The sequence below is a fragment of the Periplaneta americana genome, chromosome 4, assembly GCF_040183065.1.
Source record: "Periplaneta americana isolate PAMFEO1 chromosome 4, P.americana_PAMFEO1_priV1, whole genome shotgun sequence".
Taxonomy (NCBI): domain Eukaryota; kingdom Metazoa; phylum Arthropoda; class Insecta; order Blattodea; family Blattidae; genus Periplaneta; species Periplaneta americana.
This window is the reverse complement of record NC_091120.1, coordinates 10,223,925-10,240,707: the sequence shown is the minus strand read 5'-3', so window position 1 is coordinate 10,240,707 and position 16,783 is coordinate 10,223,925. Positions and strand designations below refer to the sequence as shown.

The window sequence follows — 16,783 nt, the reverse complement described above, 5'->3', positions numbered from 1 at the left end:
CGGTGAAATGAGTCCGGGGTCCAGCACCGAAAGTTACCCAGCATTTGCTCATATTGGGTTGAGGGAAAATCTCGGAAAAAGCACTAATGTTAGTAAAACGTTGTATTACGTGATGTGATGAAAAAAGTTCGCACACAGCTTGACATGTAATAGTATATAATGTTATACTTCACTGCTCGAATCAATGTGCAGGGAACGAGCGAAGCGAGTTTTGCGAGTTTCCTGGTTACAATACAATAACTATATAACATTATAAACGTGTTTCATATGTTATCTTTTGTGCGACAGCATTGTGAAACAATTCATAAGGAAATAACATCAAATTTGCAATTATCGATTAGTATATCATGGTCTGTGAAGAAAGAGGTTGCTATGGCAACAATGATGTATTAAATATTATAGCAGGGAAAAAACGTTTCATAATATTAACTTTATGACACAAGTTATGCCATCATAATAGAAGTTACCGTGGCTAACGAGAAAGACTATGGCGCGAATCGAGTCACATGGTTATCTCGGTCTAGTCATGGCCACCTTGACAATCGCCTAATGTAAATACATGTTCAAAGTTCTAAGAAAACAAGGAATTGCTCTGTTAAACTCATGTTAAACGTGCATTTTGTTCAATGTTGGCCATGTTATGACTAAAAATGTGACTTAGCGCCGTAGCCTGGCTTTCTCGTTAGCTACGAGAAGTCATCACGTTTTAGTTGCCATGGTAATATTTTACGGCTCTGGTACAATAATGTGGCATATTATGTACGATTTTCACTAACGATAAAGTCTGGAGTACAAGAAAAGAATAATATTATTACATCTCTGCAATATAATTATTATGTTATATTATAATCTCGATATAAAATATACACACAATATGGCATCTGAATAAAATTGATGAAAATAATAGTGGCTTGCCTCACCTGATAAATATTTCAAATTACCATCGTGATATCTGTAACATGCGTTCGTTCAAGAAAATGTTGCCAATAGTGAAGTGAACCTAACACCTAGAAAATCACTAAATTTGAGGTCATCAAGTAATGGAGGAAAAATATATAAGTTGCTACTTAATACCTCACGTTACATTGTACCGACTATAACTTGGTAGATAGTATCGTAGGGGGCGGATGTTGATGAAAAGTCATCTTATTTTTCACAAAATGGTGCCTGTTAATATGGAAATCCTTTCTGTGCTAATATCGGAGTAAAAAATTAATTGCTTATGTTGATTTTTTTATTTTTGACGTTTTTGAGCTAATAGGTCATATATATATATATATATATATATATATATATATATATATTGCATTTTTTGGTTATTTTTAATACTTTCAATATATCTTTTAGATCATTTGGCCTGTTAAATCTTTTTCTAAGCAAATAGATCAGTACTACTTAATAAGTGAATAACAGTGAAGTTTGAGTTTTATAGTTTGAAACAAACTCTAAGTCCATCCCTAATTCCACTGAAGACTTCACCTCACACAACGAAAGTAATATAAAATGCTTGACAACTGCTTAGTTTAAGTGAGAGCTTTGACCACTACTGTTCTTTTGTCGGTATGAGGGTGTCTTTAGAATTTATGTTTGCAAGGCGGGAAACTTTCACCGTTTCCTGGACAATAGGACGTTGTGTCCCCAATATAGTTCGGAAGGGATCTACTGTAGCAGACAGTATTTTTAACACAAAGATTGCAAGATGCACGCTGTGCCCATAATTTGTTTTGTCATTCATACTTCCTCATCTGGAAGTCTGGTAACAAAGTGAAGAGCGGAACGAGGAGACGGAGAATGAAGGCACTGACATGGATCACCCCTGATTGAAACAGATTGTAAATCCTCATTAAAATCTGTAGTTTTCCCTTGAAACATTCATTTTGTTGCATGCCCTTTTCCTTTATCTTAGCCAAATTCAAGGAAGTTGCCTCCTCTCTCCGAGTTTGGTGGGCAGTCATTGGAACAAGGCGACTAAATGTTTTTGTTTTCATATTTTCCGATAATGGTATATCTATAATGTGATAAGTTGAGCTATATATAATCATAATTTTCCTTACTGTGTGTAAGTTACTTAAAAATATTGTATTCATTGTATGCTTTGTACTGCACCATTTTATTATTATTATTATTATTATTATTATTATTATTACTACTACTCTTATTTTTTTATACTTTGTACGTCTCATTTATTTTGACCTGCTGTTCACATTTTATTATGCTTTTTTCTTTCTTTATGTATGTTATATATTATGTCTGATTTCTACTTACTTTTGTTTAAATTTTATTATTATTATCTTATTCAGTTTTGTGTGTAAAATTGTAGTGTACTTTGTAAATTTGCAGTGTTTTTGTAACGTTTTTACTCCTGGTTGAGTGTTAGAGAAGGCCGTATGGCCTTAACTCTCCCAGATTAAATAAATCATTATTATTATTATTATTATTATTATTATTATTATTATTATTATTATTATTAAATTTTAAGAAGTTGTGGTGCGAGTAATTTGAATAATATTTGAGTGTCATTTTCTTTTAATTTCATGTGATTTTTTCCATTACTTTAAGAGCATTGTATTGATCATTTTAAGTAGATTTTAGATAATCAACATCCGCCCCCTTTATCAGCACCAGTTTGCAATTATTGTTGAGCGGATGCAGAAATATGACGAGCAGAGATTTTTCCCATCGCTGCAGAGAAACAACTGCCTGTCTTTTGGTTACACTAAGCCCCAGTAAATCATACATGTTAAACTCTTTTTGCATTCATTTGTCACCGCGAAAGATTTCCCCGGCACAAAGACTCTTGTGTATGTTTGTAGAGGGCGTAGTAGTACGGAGCGTGTAGCGGTTTGGGGTGGGGGGGGGGGGGCGGAGGAATACAAGGTCTCGTTTGTACACATTTCGCCATCTGTTGCTGGAAGTTGGAACTAGATAGTGAAAGTCTGCGAGGTCATGTTCGTGTTCGATTTTTGTCATGCGTTGAAGAGATCTAACAAACAATTAATTGTCGTGGGATAATAACTGATATGACTTGCTCCTCTTCGTGGTTTTGTCTTCCTCTTCATCTTCGTGCTATCCCTACTTACTTTCTCATTAGATAAAATATTGTGATGCTTCAGAAGAATAGATTTCGACATTTTTTTTGTGTGTATGGGGGGTGGCAAATGAACCCTTTCAGCGTCCTTGATACAAAGAGTGTGCCTTCGGCATGCTGCTAGTCTGTAAAGTGATTTGACAGAACACTAGTGCATATTTTTCATAATCAAAATCTATGACTAGATTCAACCGAGTATGATGTACAGGAGTGGCAAAAAAAAACCGGACCGACCCTTGTACCTGACTTCAGAGTCACAGATTCAAATTTTGCTAATCACAAAACACATCCATCTTGTATAATTAATTGTAACAATAAAATTTATTGCATTTGTTCGATTCTTACCGTCTTTTGTTTCCTTCAGTGCCTCAAACTTACAGACGAAAAAACGTTGAGAGTTTTATTTTCATCTGGCATCAATATTACATTTATGCTCGACCATGCCGAAATGTAGTAATTGTACACCTGGTAGTAGCCCTTTAATGCACCTCATTAAAGTACACCTATTCATTATAATTCAGTTGTTCAGCCAATGAGAAATCACCATTGTACCATTATAAAACCGCCAGTATCAATTATTCTCGGATATGCAATCGAAAGACAATTAGCAAAAAGTCACGGAGGCTGGAAATCCAATACTGTCGCAGAAGGTTATGTTCCGTTACTATAATAATTAGCGTTAATTGTAAATAATATTCAAATAAATTCAATTTGTCATCTCGTTTTTCAATTCTAAATCAATTTCCAGGTTATATCAATATTAATGTTCATGTTATTCTGTAGATTATATCAAGGTCAATGACATTCGTGCCTCGGAAAAATCAATATTTTTGCGTCTGCGCACATCTCACAATTCAGGTCAGTTCCGCTCCTCACTTAGATAACCATAACATGAATACTTATGAATGATTTCAAGTTAGAAATATGGTCGAGCATAAAAACTCGTATGAAACTTGCCTATAATGGTAATTAAGACGCTCGTATGAAAATTATGAAACTCGCTTGCGCTCGTTTCATAAACAAACATACTCTCGTCTTAATTACTACCATTATAGGCTCGTTGCATTATGTACTATTCTACCTCTATTCAGCAAAGGTAACTGCGTATTTTTACATTAAATAGCAGAACATACCTCTGGCTTCACTATCCATATTGAAATTACCACAGTTTGACACAATACACGGCACAGGATTCTTTTGTATCAGCTACAAGTGTCGGTCCGGTTTTTTTTTGCCACTACTGTACTGTAAAGTATGGAATATTACTGATAACTTCTTAAATTGTAATTAAAAAATATGTATTATATACAAAAGCTGTTGGATTTATAAACCATAGGGGAGAGTCGGGTAGCTGGGTACCTCGATCTAAAGTTGCGAACTGCATGTCGAGGAACCAATGGAGGCATGGGATGCTTACCCTGCCTGCCATTTCAAACATCATTCATTCTTTCTTCGTCCCCTTTCATTCGTTCGTTCGTTCGGGTAGTATCGGACATCGGGTAGTATCGGACAGTGCGTTTCTTTCATCTACCACCATATGGTAGTACCTGAATGACATGGTTACGTTTCTCTTTGCGACATCACAGAAACGTAACCATGTCAATCAGGTACTATCATTGTGTGGTAGATGAAAGAAACTCACTGTCCGATATTACCCGATGTCCGATACTACCCGACTCTCCCCTATAATATGATACTAGTATTCGAAAAAAAAAAAAGTTAGTTATTCGGGCACACAGAGTGTGACAGTTAACTTTATTTTTAAGTACTGATACGTACTTATTCCGATTTAAATCCGTTCTAGCCAAGAACACTAATTCATGTGGTTTTAGTCCTGTAATATCACGAAATAGCGGTAGAAGTACAGACGGTTTTGGGGAGTGTTGATGATAAACCAAGTTTCATTCAAGGAGCACTACGGTTACATGCGTGAAGTGTCATTTACCGACACAGTTTGCACAAACCTGGTTTACACATGAAACTGGCATAAATTAACTCTAATGTAAAGATCATTGGTGAAATATATTCCGTGTACGACAGCACTTACCTCCAGATGACTCTGCAATCGATCTCTAGCCGCCTATTGGCCCGTCTGTTTGGTTTCCACGGTTACATTGTTGTTTGTTAGCCGTCTTTGCAATTATACGTAATGCGCATGCGCTGGTACTGCTAATTTGCACAAACCCGGTTCGATGATGTCAGACAAAAATGTAATGTGATTTGTACAAACATCTGAATGCGTAAGTTTGTTGTGCAAATTGATTTGTGCATATAAACTGTACTTTAGAGCTTCAGACAGTGGGAGAACAGTATCGTTGTAAATAATTGATTAAATGGCGATCTTACTCGTGTTAATTATGTAAGCATGTGCGGCTTACAGCTGTACTGGCACAGATACGTAGACGACATACTCATGCTATACAAAGGAAACAAACGACAAATACACAAACTACACCAATACATAAACAAAATACACTCAAAACTCCAATACACACTGGAACTCGAAAACAATAACTCCATAAATTTCCTAGACATCACCATAACAAAAGTTGACAACAAACACACCTTCAAAATATACAGAAAACCAACCACCACCACACACATACACAACACATCTAATCACCACACACAACACAAACATGCTGCATTCAGGACAATGGTACACAGATTACTCAACATACCCATGAGCCAACAACACTACGATGAAGAAGTGAACACAATCAAATACATAGCACAAGAAAATGGTTACAATCCAAACATAATAGACAACATCATAAGGAAGACAAAACAAAAACTCAACAAACACAAAAACACAACATAAACACAAGAAATACATCACACTAACATACGAAAACAAAAACACACACAAGATCGCATCCTCATTCAGAAAACAGAAATACGACATAGCATACAGAAGGGAAAACACACAACAAAGACATCTCAACACACAAACAACACAAACAAATAAATACAACCACACAGGCATATACAAACTCACATGCAATAGTTGCGACAGTTTCTACATTGGACAGACAGGCAGATCATTCCAAACTCGATACAAAGAACACATTAAAGCAATAACCAGAGGACACAATACATCTACATATGCCGAACACATAACTAATGCTAACCACACATACAGTAACATAAATACAGACATGGAAATCCTACACATACAACCCAAAAACCAAAAACTCAACACACAGATCAATTTCAGAACACACACACTATTTGACACAACGTTTCATCACACGAACGCACACACATAACAGGCAGCGAAGTTGAGATAGCGCCGAGACACAGAAGGCTCTGAGGATGGTGTCGAATAGCACCGAAACAGCTGTAATCCGCACATGCTTACATAATTAACACGAGTAAGATTGCCATTTAATCAATTATTTATACTAAAGTGTTAAAAGTAGTGTACGAAAGATTCAACATGGAGTATCGTTATGATATTTATCATTGCGTGAATGAATTTCTGACATTTGGCCCAATTTCAGCAACTTCCTCGATGAAACTTTCCAGAATTGTTAACAGATAAATTTATTATTTTATTGTTCACACTAGCCGTACCCGTGCACTCCGCTGCACCCGTTAGGAATAAATATAAAGTAATTACATAATTAAAATAGGACATTTGATCCAGGGAACATTCGTGTTTGATATAAGGATAAATCGTTTATTATGTTACTTAATTTAAATTGTATTTGCATAATTAAAATGCGATCATTTTGATCCAGAGACCACTCATTTGGTCATAAAAATTATTTTAGGAAATACAGGAAACGAATGTACAGAATAGCCTATCAAGTTTTCTGTGCATAAGAAGCTATTTTAATCTTACCTGTCCTCGATTCACTCAGAAGTTACTGTAATAACATTATAGCATTATGTCCATCTACAGAAACTACACTTTCCAATGGTGAATTAATAATTAATTATACAATTCGGTTAATTTAGCTTCTGATATTACTTCATACAAACACAGAAACATTATCTGTAGGCTATTTTTCATAACTTTCGGTTGTTGCTGTCCAAGGCCCCTTATGGACGAAGTCATTTGCTTTTTAATTCATTACACGGCCTTAGATGGAAGTTATTTTAATTTTAAAACTCATTTATCTCATTAAATATCAGTCCTATCAAACATTTTCAAGGAATAAAACTTATCGGAAATTATTTTTAAAGAAACTTTTGTTATGTAACATTTTTCACAAAAATCAATAATAAGCTAGATATTTCGATTTATTTAATTCAGGCCCCCTTATAACCCCCCTTTTAAATAATGTATTTTGAATGCCATATAGCCTAAAATCTAAGTTACAACGAACTTAATTTATATTCCAATTTTCATCGAAATCCGTTCATCCATTATCGCGTGAAAAGGTAACAAACATACAGACAGACAGACAGACATACAAACAAAAATTTCAAAAAAGCGATTTTCGGTTTCAGGATGGTTAATTGTATATGTTAGGACCAATTATTTTTGGAAAATCGAAAATTACCAGAAAAATTTCGGCTACAGATTTATTATTAGTATAGATGACAAAATAATGCTTATTTTTAAAAAGGGATATAATTTTAAGAACGTTAAAATACTAAGTGCTAAACTCAGAAATTCGGAAGTATACCACAAACTATTAAATCAGTAAAATTGTATATCTTTTGTTAAGCTTAACAAACAAACCTATGACGTCGTGAACGTAAAAACAAGTTCCAGAAATTCCCTTTCAGAATTGAACGTGGGTTAAAAGTTTTCTATCTCTCCCCTCGTGGGAATATTCACGAGCTGCTTCCCGTTGTATTTTAAAATGCGTCGTTTCTCTGTATTCGTGCGATTGCCTATGCGATTGGAATTGCGAAAGAAAAGTCACGCATCGCTGAAGTAATTCTTTCGCTGCAGCTTCATCCACACAATAGCGTACTATTTGTAAAACAACACTTGTTATTTCGAGTGCTAAAAACTTCGAATCGGATTTCTGCTTTCAACTGTTGGCTTTTTGTGCTCCGAAGGAGTGTTGTTGTAGCAGCTTTTCAGGACTTAAAAGATGTCCTTGTAGTTTATTTATATTGCTAAATCCTCTCCCGAGTCCGTCCCAAGAAGTAGCTTCAGCTCTCTCGAGTTGATAGTGGATGGCACGATGAATGCGCCGTGGTAAACACGGGCGTTGATTGGTTTGTTTTGGGGGTGGCTTCTGCTACAGAAGCGGGGTGGTGTGGGTCACTTGGGTTTTCTTTGTGCTGTCTTAATCAACTCCTACAACCTCCACCCTCTCGCGCATTGACAGTTTAGTTCAAAGACTCCCCTTGCCTAGGTCTCCCTTGTGTATTTCTAGGATGTATAATGGATTCAACAGTAATGAGAGTTTCAATAATGAATGTTCCTCAGCTCCACGTTTCCTATGCCATCGCGAGACAGCGGCCTTCTGTCCAGGGGTCTGAAACGTGAGTTGGCCCTAATTGTTTTTGCTGCTCACAAATCCACGTACGAAATTATCTAGATTCAATTATCAGCACATCCATGGAGGAAAATGGCGGAATAATTACATGACAACAGAAAGTAAAATAAGAATTTACAGAACCGTGACGTCTGCCACTAAAAAACTAGAGAATTAATCAGTAAAACGAAACTGTTATTAAAAACTTCGGAAACGAAAACTTTAGGAGCAATGGGCTGATCACTTGGTTAGACTTTTTCTGAGACTTTCCCCAACTAGGGTAAACCATACAGTTATTGGCCACTTAAGAAACATTTTATGTTTGAATGTCGAAGATTTCAATGCATTATATTGTACAAAAGAACTGTTGGTGCATCTGTAATTGTCAATTATTTCTTTATTCAAATCACTGTTACAAAAATGAAATCAATAATACGGTGTGATACTAGTGACCAAATAAAATTAATGTGTATGAAATTATAGTTATTGGCCACTGCTTGACAGTTATTGGCCACTGACTGCATAGTTATTGGCGACTTCACAATTATCAACTATAACATATATTTATTTCTGTTTTGGCTGCAGATATTATTTTAAACTGTTGCTATTATTTCTATTAGTTATTTACACATGCATTGCACTGTCCTAATACCAGTTTTATGTAAAATATAAATCCACATGTCTCTTTAGTGTATAGACCCTTATTTATATGTTGCTAGTTTATCAAGTTCTTCAAGGTAATCATCATCCTCCGAACTAGCCTTAAGGCCATACTGTTATGTGAATCTTCTCCTTTATAATAAAAGAGTGACATAGGGAGATATCACCATCAAAGTTCAAGTGGCCAATAACTGTAGGGTGGCCAATAACTGTATGGTTTACCCTATCTTGTAATTGCATGGTAGATTCTTGGGAATCGTCTCGTCGAAATGCCATCTCGCTATCAACTCTTCAAAACTGCGCAGTTGATACGGCGTCGTTATACAAAAAAAATATTTCAAAAGTAACTCATAATTGTAATTGAAATTCAATGAGGGGATTTTGGACAAAATACTTTTTTTTTTGTTCACATTCACATTCAAATTTATTCACATTAAATTTTATTTATTTCATACACAAGGTTTACACTACATTAGGCATTGCAGCCCGAAAGAGCAGAAGCTCCTGCTCGGTTGCAGTCCATTCTACTTATATAAAATTGAAGAGTGATATAATTCAGAACAATAATATTAATACTAGTGGCTTGTGCAGCAAATACTGCTGCAATCTAAGTTCGTTAGACGTTCAAATAAAAATTTTTCAGATTTATTTTCAATGAAGAATACTTGTCTTTTTGATAGTTATTTGCTTCCATAATAATGAAACATACTCCCTCTGAATGGATTGTTTTAGGCCAAATACTTTTTCTTGAACCTATCCAACTTCAGTTTTTGAGTTTCAACGCGAAAACGCAAGTATCAATGTCAGGACGATAGCAGTAGCTATTTCAGGTCATTGTGGATTGTAGGCAAAAGTTAAAAAAAAAATGTCAGGTTTGCTAAGCTTTCGAACAATAGCATTTTCGTATAGCTGCTGCATGTAGAACTTGAAATGTAGAGCGTAAAATCATTTTATCCTACTAAGAGATCTTGCTGAAATGATCTGGAGACTACAAAATTTTCTAGGCCTCTTATTTTATCAGTAAGTAATACCTTTTGATCTTTCCTTAGGAACTGTAATTTTTGCGCTCTCTCGAGCCAATACTGAAGACAATGACACATATCAATATCTTCACTACACCGCCATTAAGTATATGAAAATGACCCAACCCCACTGGGTTAATAAATATAAAAATATTTGATTTTTAATAACAATATTATTATCTTACTTAAGTTTTGTAGTTATATATAGCAGCCACTCAGTAAATTATAGAAATGAAGATCTAAATTAAGATATTCTCTACATTTACTTACATAACCACAAAACGTTTCACTTTCATGTCATCAATATAGCATCAATATTATGTACAATTAAAGAAAAAATAGATGCATCATGATATTAACTATAATAATATTTAATTTCTAATGGTAATAATGTCATCAACAGTAACAAATATAAATGACACTCGGGAGGAAATTAAACGCAGAATAAATATGGGAAATGCGTGTTATTATTCGGTTGAGAAGCTCTTATCATCCAGTCTGCTGTCCAAAAATCTGAAAGTTAGAATTTATAAAACAGTTATATTACCGGTTGTTCTGTATGGTTGTGAAACTTGGACTCTCACTCTGAGAGAGGAACATAGGTTGAGGGTGTTTGAGAATAAGGTGCTAAGGAAAATATTTGGGGCTAAGCGGGATGAAGTTACAGGAGAATGGAGAAAGTTACACAACACAGAACTGCATGCATTGTATTCTTCACCTGACATAATTAGGAGCATTAAATCCAGACGTTTGAGATGGGCAGGGCATGTAGCACGTATGGGCGAATCCAGAAATGCATATAGAGTGTTAGTTGGGAGACCGGAGGGAAAAAGACCTTTAGGGAGGCCGAGACGTAGATGGGAGGATAATATTAAAATGGATTTGAGCGAGGTGGGGTATGATGATAGAAACTGGATTAATCTTGCACAGGATAGGGACCGCTGGCGGGCTTATGTGAGGGTGGCAATGAACCTTCGGGTTCCTTAAAAGCCATTTGTAAGTAAGTAAGTAAGTAATAATGTCATCAAACCACCTCAAGTTTCGTAGATTTGAATATCCAATACACAGCTGTACTCAGAAAATTATACACTGAAGAATCAGTTTTTAATAACAAATTGAATTGAGCTCTAAATATGTCGGCAATCCTGCAGGTCATGGCCTTCGTGTAATAGCCTATTGTTTATTGTAGTGTGTGTTTTGTTCTGAAATTCAATCAAGTCGGCCGTGATTGAATAAAATTAGTTCTCAAAACTGACAACAGATGGATTTTGGAAAATAGGAAAATTATGTAGGAAAATTGACATTTCACTGAAAACTACTACTTTTCCGAAAAACTTTGGATGCCAGGCATGAAAATGAGGGGTCACTCATTAAAATCCGTTCAGCCGTTTTCCCGTAATTTCCATTACCAGTTCAAATTATATATATATATATATATATATATATATATGTATATATATATATATGTATGTATATATATATATGTAGTAAAATACAGATCATGTAATGACATATACAAATATAGAAAATAAAAGGTACACGAGTATTAGATTACTTATTTTAAACTCAATTAGCTTAAAATAAATACAAAACAATTAAATAATTAATCTAATTTGTTTCCTGAATCTATGTGTGTTCATTGTACTTAGTTCAGAGTAAGCTCTTAGACACGTCACACCTTCTATTTAGAAAGGAAAATTTTTATGGAAATAAAATATTTTTGTGACTATTGTAAGAGTTATGACGTCATCGAAACATTTTAAAATTACATCCTATACTGGGTGTTCAGTTCAAAGTGTGTCATGGCTCGCTGTATGCCGTCATGTGGCTACCAGATGAACCTAGAGAATTCAATCTTCCTACACTTCCGCAAAGGCGTATTACCTATGTGCCAGAGAAGTTGCCTGGCAAGTACGCCGTTCATTCTGAAGAGTACGTACCGATACGTGCGGTAACGCCGTTAGTGGCAGGAATGTAAACTGTTTGGAAACACGTACTGAGGTGAGTTTTTTCTTACTGTCGGGATATGGGGAGAGAGTTAAGACGATTACTTACGTATTTGTTGACATTAACTTCGACGGTCAACATGGACACGGAGCATTTGATTTGTGTTGTGGAATGTTGCCGTACGCAACGGTGATAACAAATACCCTGCGTACGACTTGGCCGCGCAAAACACAGTTCGAAAGAGGTTATGGTAGCACACAGACCGTACAGACCGCCATCTGTTGCTACGATGTTCAAGTTATACCGTACACGTTCTCAAGTTCAGGTTGAACGCCTTGAATAATAGGTAGCTTCTGTGACATAAAAGCTGAAACTCGCTTCAAATCGCTGACTCACAACAGTGACGTCATGATACACTTTGAAATGAACACCCAGTAGAGTTTTTAATATCATCTGAAAGAAGATTTAAAGATTTCGTAACACATGGCTTAAAACAAACATTTTCATAGTGGTTGATGGAAGTATCAGGGAATGTCATAAGGACATTTTGCAAATTATTGAAATGTGGAAGTTTCAGTTGGGTTGGCAGACCTAGAAAACATAACCAGAAATAAACATGTAGGGCCATATTCATAGACATTCTTAGCGCGGGCTTCCGATGGATGATCAGCGAACTAACGTTTTTCGTATTCATAAACCAGTGTTAGCGACATGATATGATATGAATCCTGTACAAGTAACCAGTCGATAGCCAGGGCTAGTTTAGGACGCTCGTAGCGCGGACTAGCGAAATGTCTATGAATAGCATACTAAATGACCTACGTGAATGTGTAAGTCTTGTTAGTTCAGCTGTATGAACCTAATTAAAACAAAATTAAGTAATCGAATGAATCTGGAAACACTGGATTCAATAATGTGCATTAAATTCGAGGTTAAGAAATAAGAAAAGTGTTGTCATAATTATGTACTTTCCAGTGAAGTTATTAGGAAGATTGGAACATGGTAATCTTACACATCTAATTCTTATAATGTTAAATTTAAATTTACGGAAAATAGCGCTATAGAAGTGGAGGACAACGATTGTGATTAATATGAAGTAAAGCAGGGAATTTATTAATGATAATTATAATACATTTTTACATTATAACATTTAGTGACTTTTCTGGTTTTTTACTCGAAATTTCAGTGACCACTTCGTGACTTTTACTCCTTTACTAGTGACACAATTGTTTGACAGTTAGCAACTCTGGGTAAAAGACGTAATCAGAAAGTATATGTCACCTTCGTGACAACCTCGCACACTGCTGTGTGAAATACGATAGGCCGTGTGTGTGTGTGTGTGTGTGTGTGTGTGTGTGTGCGTACGAGAGAGAGAGAGAGAGAGAGAGAGAGAGCTGTTCGTCCAGTATGCGAATGTAGCACTCTCCATTATGACTTTATGTTGTAGGTCGCATTACCCAGGGGACAAACAGAGATCCGGTGGTGGAAACGTGAGTTCAGAAAGGAAATGGATCTCAAAGGACTATTACTGTACATCATTTGACACGCATTTCCATGAGATATTGAATTTTTATCACTGTATATTAAATTGAGAAAGAAATGTCATGTAATCGCACTGTTTGCTAGCCATATTACAAATAATTTAATCGTATTTTTCTCTTTAAACCATGATTCATTTAAAAATTCTGTAATATTATGGGATGTTTTAAAGGAAGTAAGTTAGAGACGTTTGTTTTAAAAACAGAGTCAAATTGTTAATTCTTAAATCTTAATAGGTACTCTTGTCACAAATTAAAAATAGTAGGGATATGATATTGACGAAAACGTGGTCGCTTATGAAATTTGAGGACACTCGTTTTGTAATTTGTAGTACTTTGTTTATAGAAATGGGGGGACGGAAGAAAATTAAATATTTTCTTTTTAAGAAATGAAAGTAGGAGATTTACTGACAAAATCAAAAAATTATACACAAGTAATATGAATCGAAAAGTCTTAAATTGACGAAAACAGAAAGGCTAGAATAACAACAGATTACAAATGAAAACCTTGCAGACGGAAACGGTATTGGGTGATGGCGGTGGTGGTGGTGGTGAAAGAATTATTTGAATTTATTATAAAAATGTATTACAAAAATTAAAATATTTTAAATTAATGTAATATGTATAAACTTGGTTCTTATTTATTAGATTAGACTATTATACTTTTACTAAATCATACTACTTTTGACCAATAAAACTGTACTAATGGACGTTTTTCAACCAATCAAATCGTATCTTTGGATTTTTATATTTTTTTTCTACGGGTTTAACTGTTTATTATTCTTGTGGCTGCTTATCGCACAATTTTATCACTTCCCTAGCATTTGTTTATTTTTACCGCTTCCTTTGCATTTGTTTATTTTTACCGCTTCCCTAGCATTTGTTTGTTTTTATCATTTTTCTAGCATTTGTTCCTTTGTTTGCCAACATTTCAAACTGCAAATTCATTACGGTATATGCGATCGTCATTTGTTTACCGCATAGACAGTCAACTGAAAATGGCGGTCTTAATCTGCCAACAGTTCTACGAGCTGATGCCGAACTTACATCAAGTTTAATAATAAAGAATGTTTAAAAGTGACTACAATGTATATAATTTGTAGATATACTTTTTCCTCTCTGAGAATTCAAGTTGAATGGCATTAATGTCTTACGTTATGTTGTAATAGATATTACTATTATTATTATTATAATAATAATAATAATTATTATTATTATTATTATTATTATTATTATTATTATTATTATAGCTGAAGAATTCATTGTGGCTATTAAGGTTAACATAGGCTATATTATCTTCTTCCTCATCTTCTTCCGTTTTACTATTATTGTTATTCTATGGACTGAAATGAATTCAGTCAAGTATTTAACTAATCCATTCTCTATGAGAAATATAGAAGACAAAATTGAAATGAAACGGTTGGAAAGACCTACACTTAATTTGGTTAGTATAAATCGGAAAACAAAAGGCGGAAAAAACGGTGCGTACAACAGAAAATTTCACAAGATAGAATATAAAAACAGTTGGATATGTAGTAATGAAGACACTACTGGGTGTTCATTTCAAAGTGTGTCATGACGTCACTGTTGTGAGTCAGCGATTTGAAGCGAGTTTCAGCTTTTATGTCAGAGAAGTTGCCTATTAATCAAGGCGTTCAATCTGAATTTGAGAACGTGTACGGTATAACTTGAACGTCGTAGCAACAGATGGCGGTCTGTAAAGTCTGTGTGCTACCATAACTTCTTTCGAACTGTGTTTTGCGCGGGCAAGTCGTACGCAGGGTATTTGTTATCATCGGTTGCGTACGGCAACATTCCACAATACAAATCAAATGCTCCGTGTCCATGTTGACCGTTGAAGTTAATGTCAACATACATTATTATTATTCGTCTTATTAGTACTCGTCTTAACCATCTCCACATATCCCGACAGTAAGAAAAAAACTCACCTCAGTACGTGTTTCCAAAAAGTTCACATTCCTCCCACTACAGGCGTTACCGTACGTATCGGTAAGTACTCTTCAGAATGAACGCCGTACTTGCTAGGCAACTTCTCTGGCACATAAGTAATACGCCTCTGTGGACGTGTAGGAAGATTGAAATCTCTAGGCCCATCGGCTAGCCACATGACGACATACAGCGAGCCATGACACACTTTGAACTGAACTCGCAGTAGACATTTGTATCACTACAGGTGCTTAAAGGCTCAATCACAATGAAAATTAAACATAATGTAAGCGTTAACTTAAGAATGTGAACGTTACGGTAAAATCAAGAAATCATATCATCATTCACGATGGGAACATAAACATAACAGCAAACATACTTGGTAACCATGGAGACATAACAACGACGCCATTTTCTCATATTCTGTCGTATACTTCAGCGCTCCACGATTGTGTTCTGTTTGCAAATCACGTAAGCATAAGCATGAAAGTCTGGAGTTTACAAAGAATATTGCATCATAACGTGATCCTTGAGGAAAGGTTTCTCTATAACTGTTTTCTTTTGGTTTGTTGTTACAGCAGCCCCCGAATGGAGGAACGAGACTGATGGTCCATGACAACCACAAGCCAGTGTTCACCAACTGCTCGCATTATGCACCCATAGTGAAGGAAGAGGAACCACCCGACACTTACGTGTTCACTGTGAAGGCTGTTGATAAAGATCCCCCAGAAGCAGGGGGCACCATAAACTACACTTTTGTGACAGCACCGGGAGAGAGGGTCAAGTTCAACATAGACTCCGCTACAGGCAGAATCACAACTAAACACGTGAGTACTGCCGTCAATAATTTATTAATCGTCATACCTTTACCAAAAGGCTTGCTTTGAACACATGGCTGGAAATGTTCTAATAATGAAAAACGCAAATATTCATTATATCATAATACTATCGACCGGGTATACTTTACACATTTCTAGAAAAATGGTGTATAACAGTTTTAATAATGGCACACACTTCAGTCTACTACACACATGTGCTGTTGTCACATAGAATCAGTTCCACGGAGTTGCTACACATTGTAATGTGCTGCCTTCTGAACATTTTTCTAGAAATGTGTAAAGTTACCCCCCTTGTGTA

The 16,783-nt window shown here is 35.4% G+C and overlaps 1 protein-coding gene across 2 annotated transcripts in view; it reads left to right on the top strand.

Annotated features, from left to right (window-relative positions):
- The window catches only part of shg (E-cadherin shotgun), a 77,897-nt gene that overhangs the window by 22,094 nt on the left and 39,020 nt on the right, over positions 1–16,783 (top strand). The window contains exon 2 of one of the 2 annotated variants that reach the window (XM_069822827.1): positions 16,228–16,473. In XM_069822827.1, the coding sequence (XP_069678928.1) occupies positions 16,252–16,473 (222 nt within the window). In that variant the 5' untranslated portion in view covers positions 16,228–16,251. Of the gene's footprint in view, positions 1–16,224; positions 16,474–16,783 lie in introns of both variants that reach the window. The other variant, XM_069822826.1, reaches the window with a different exon arrangement.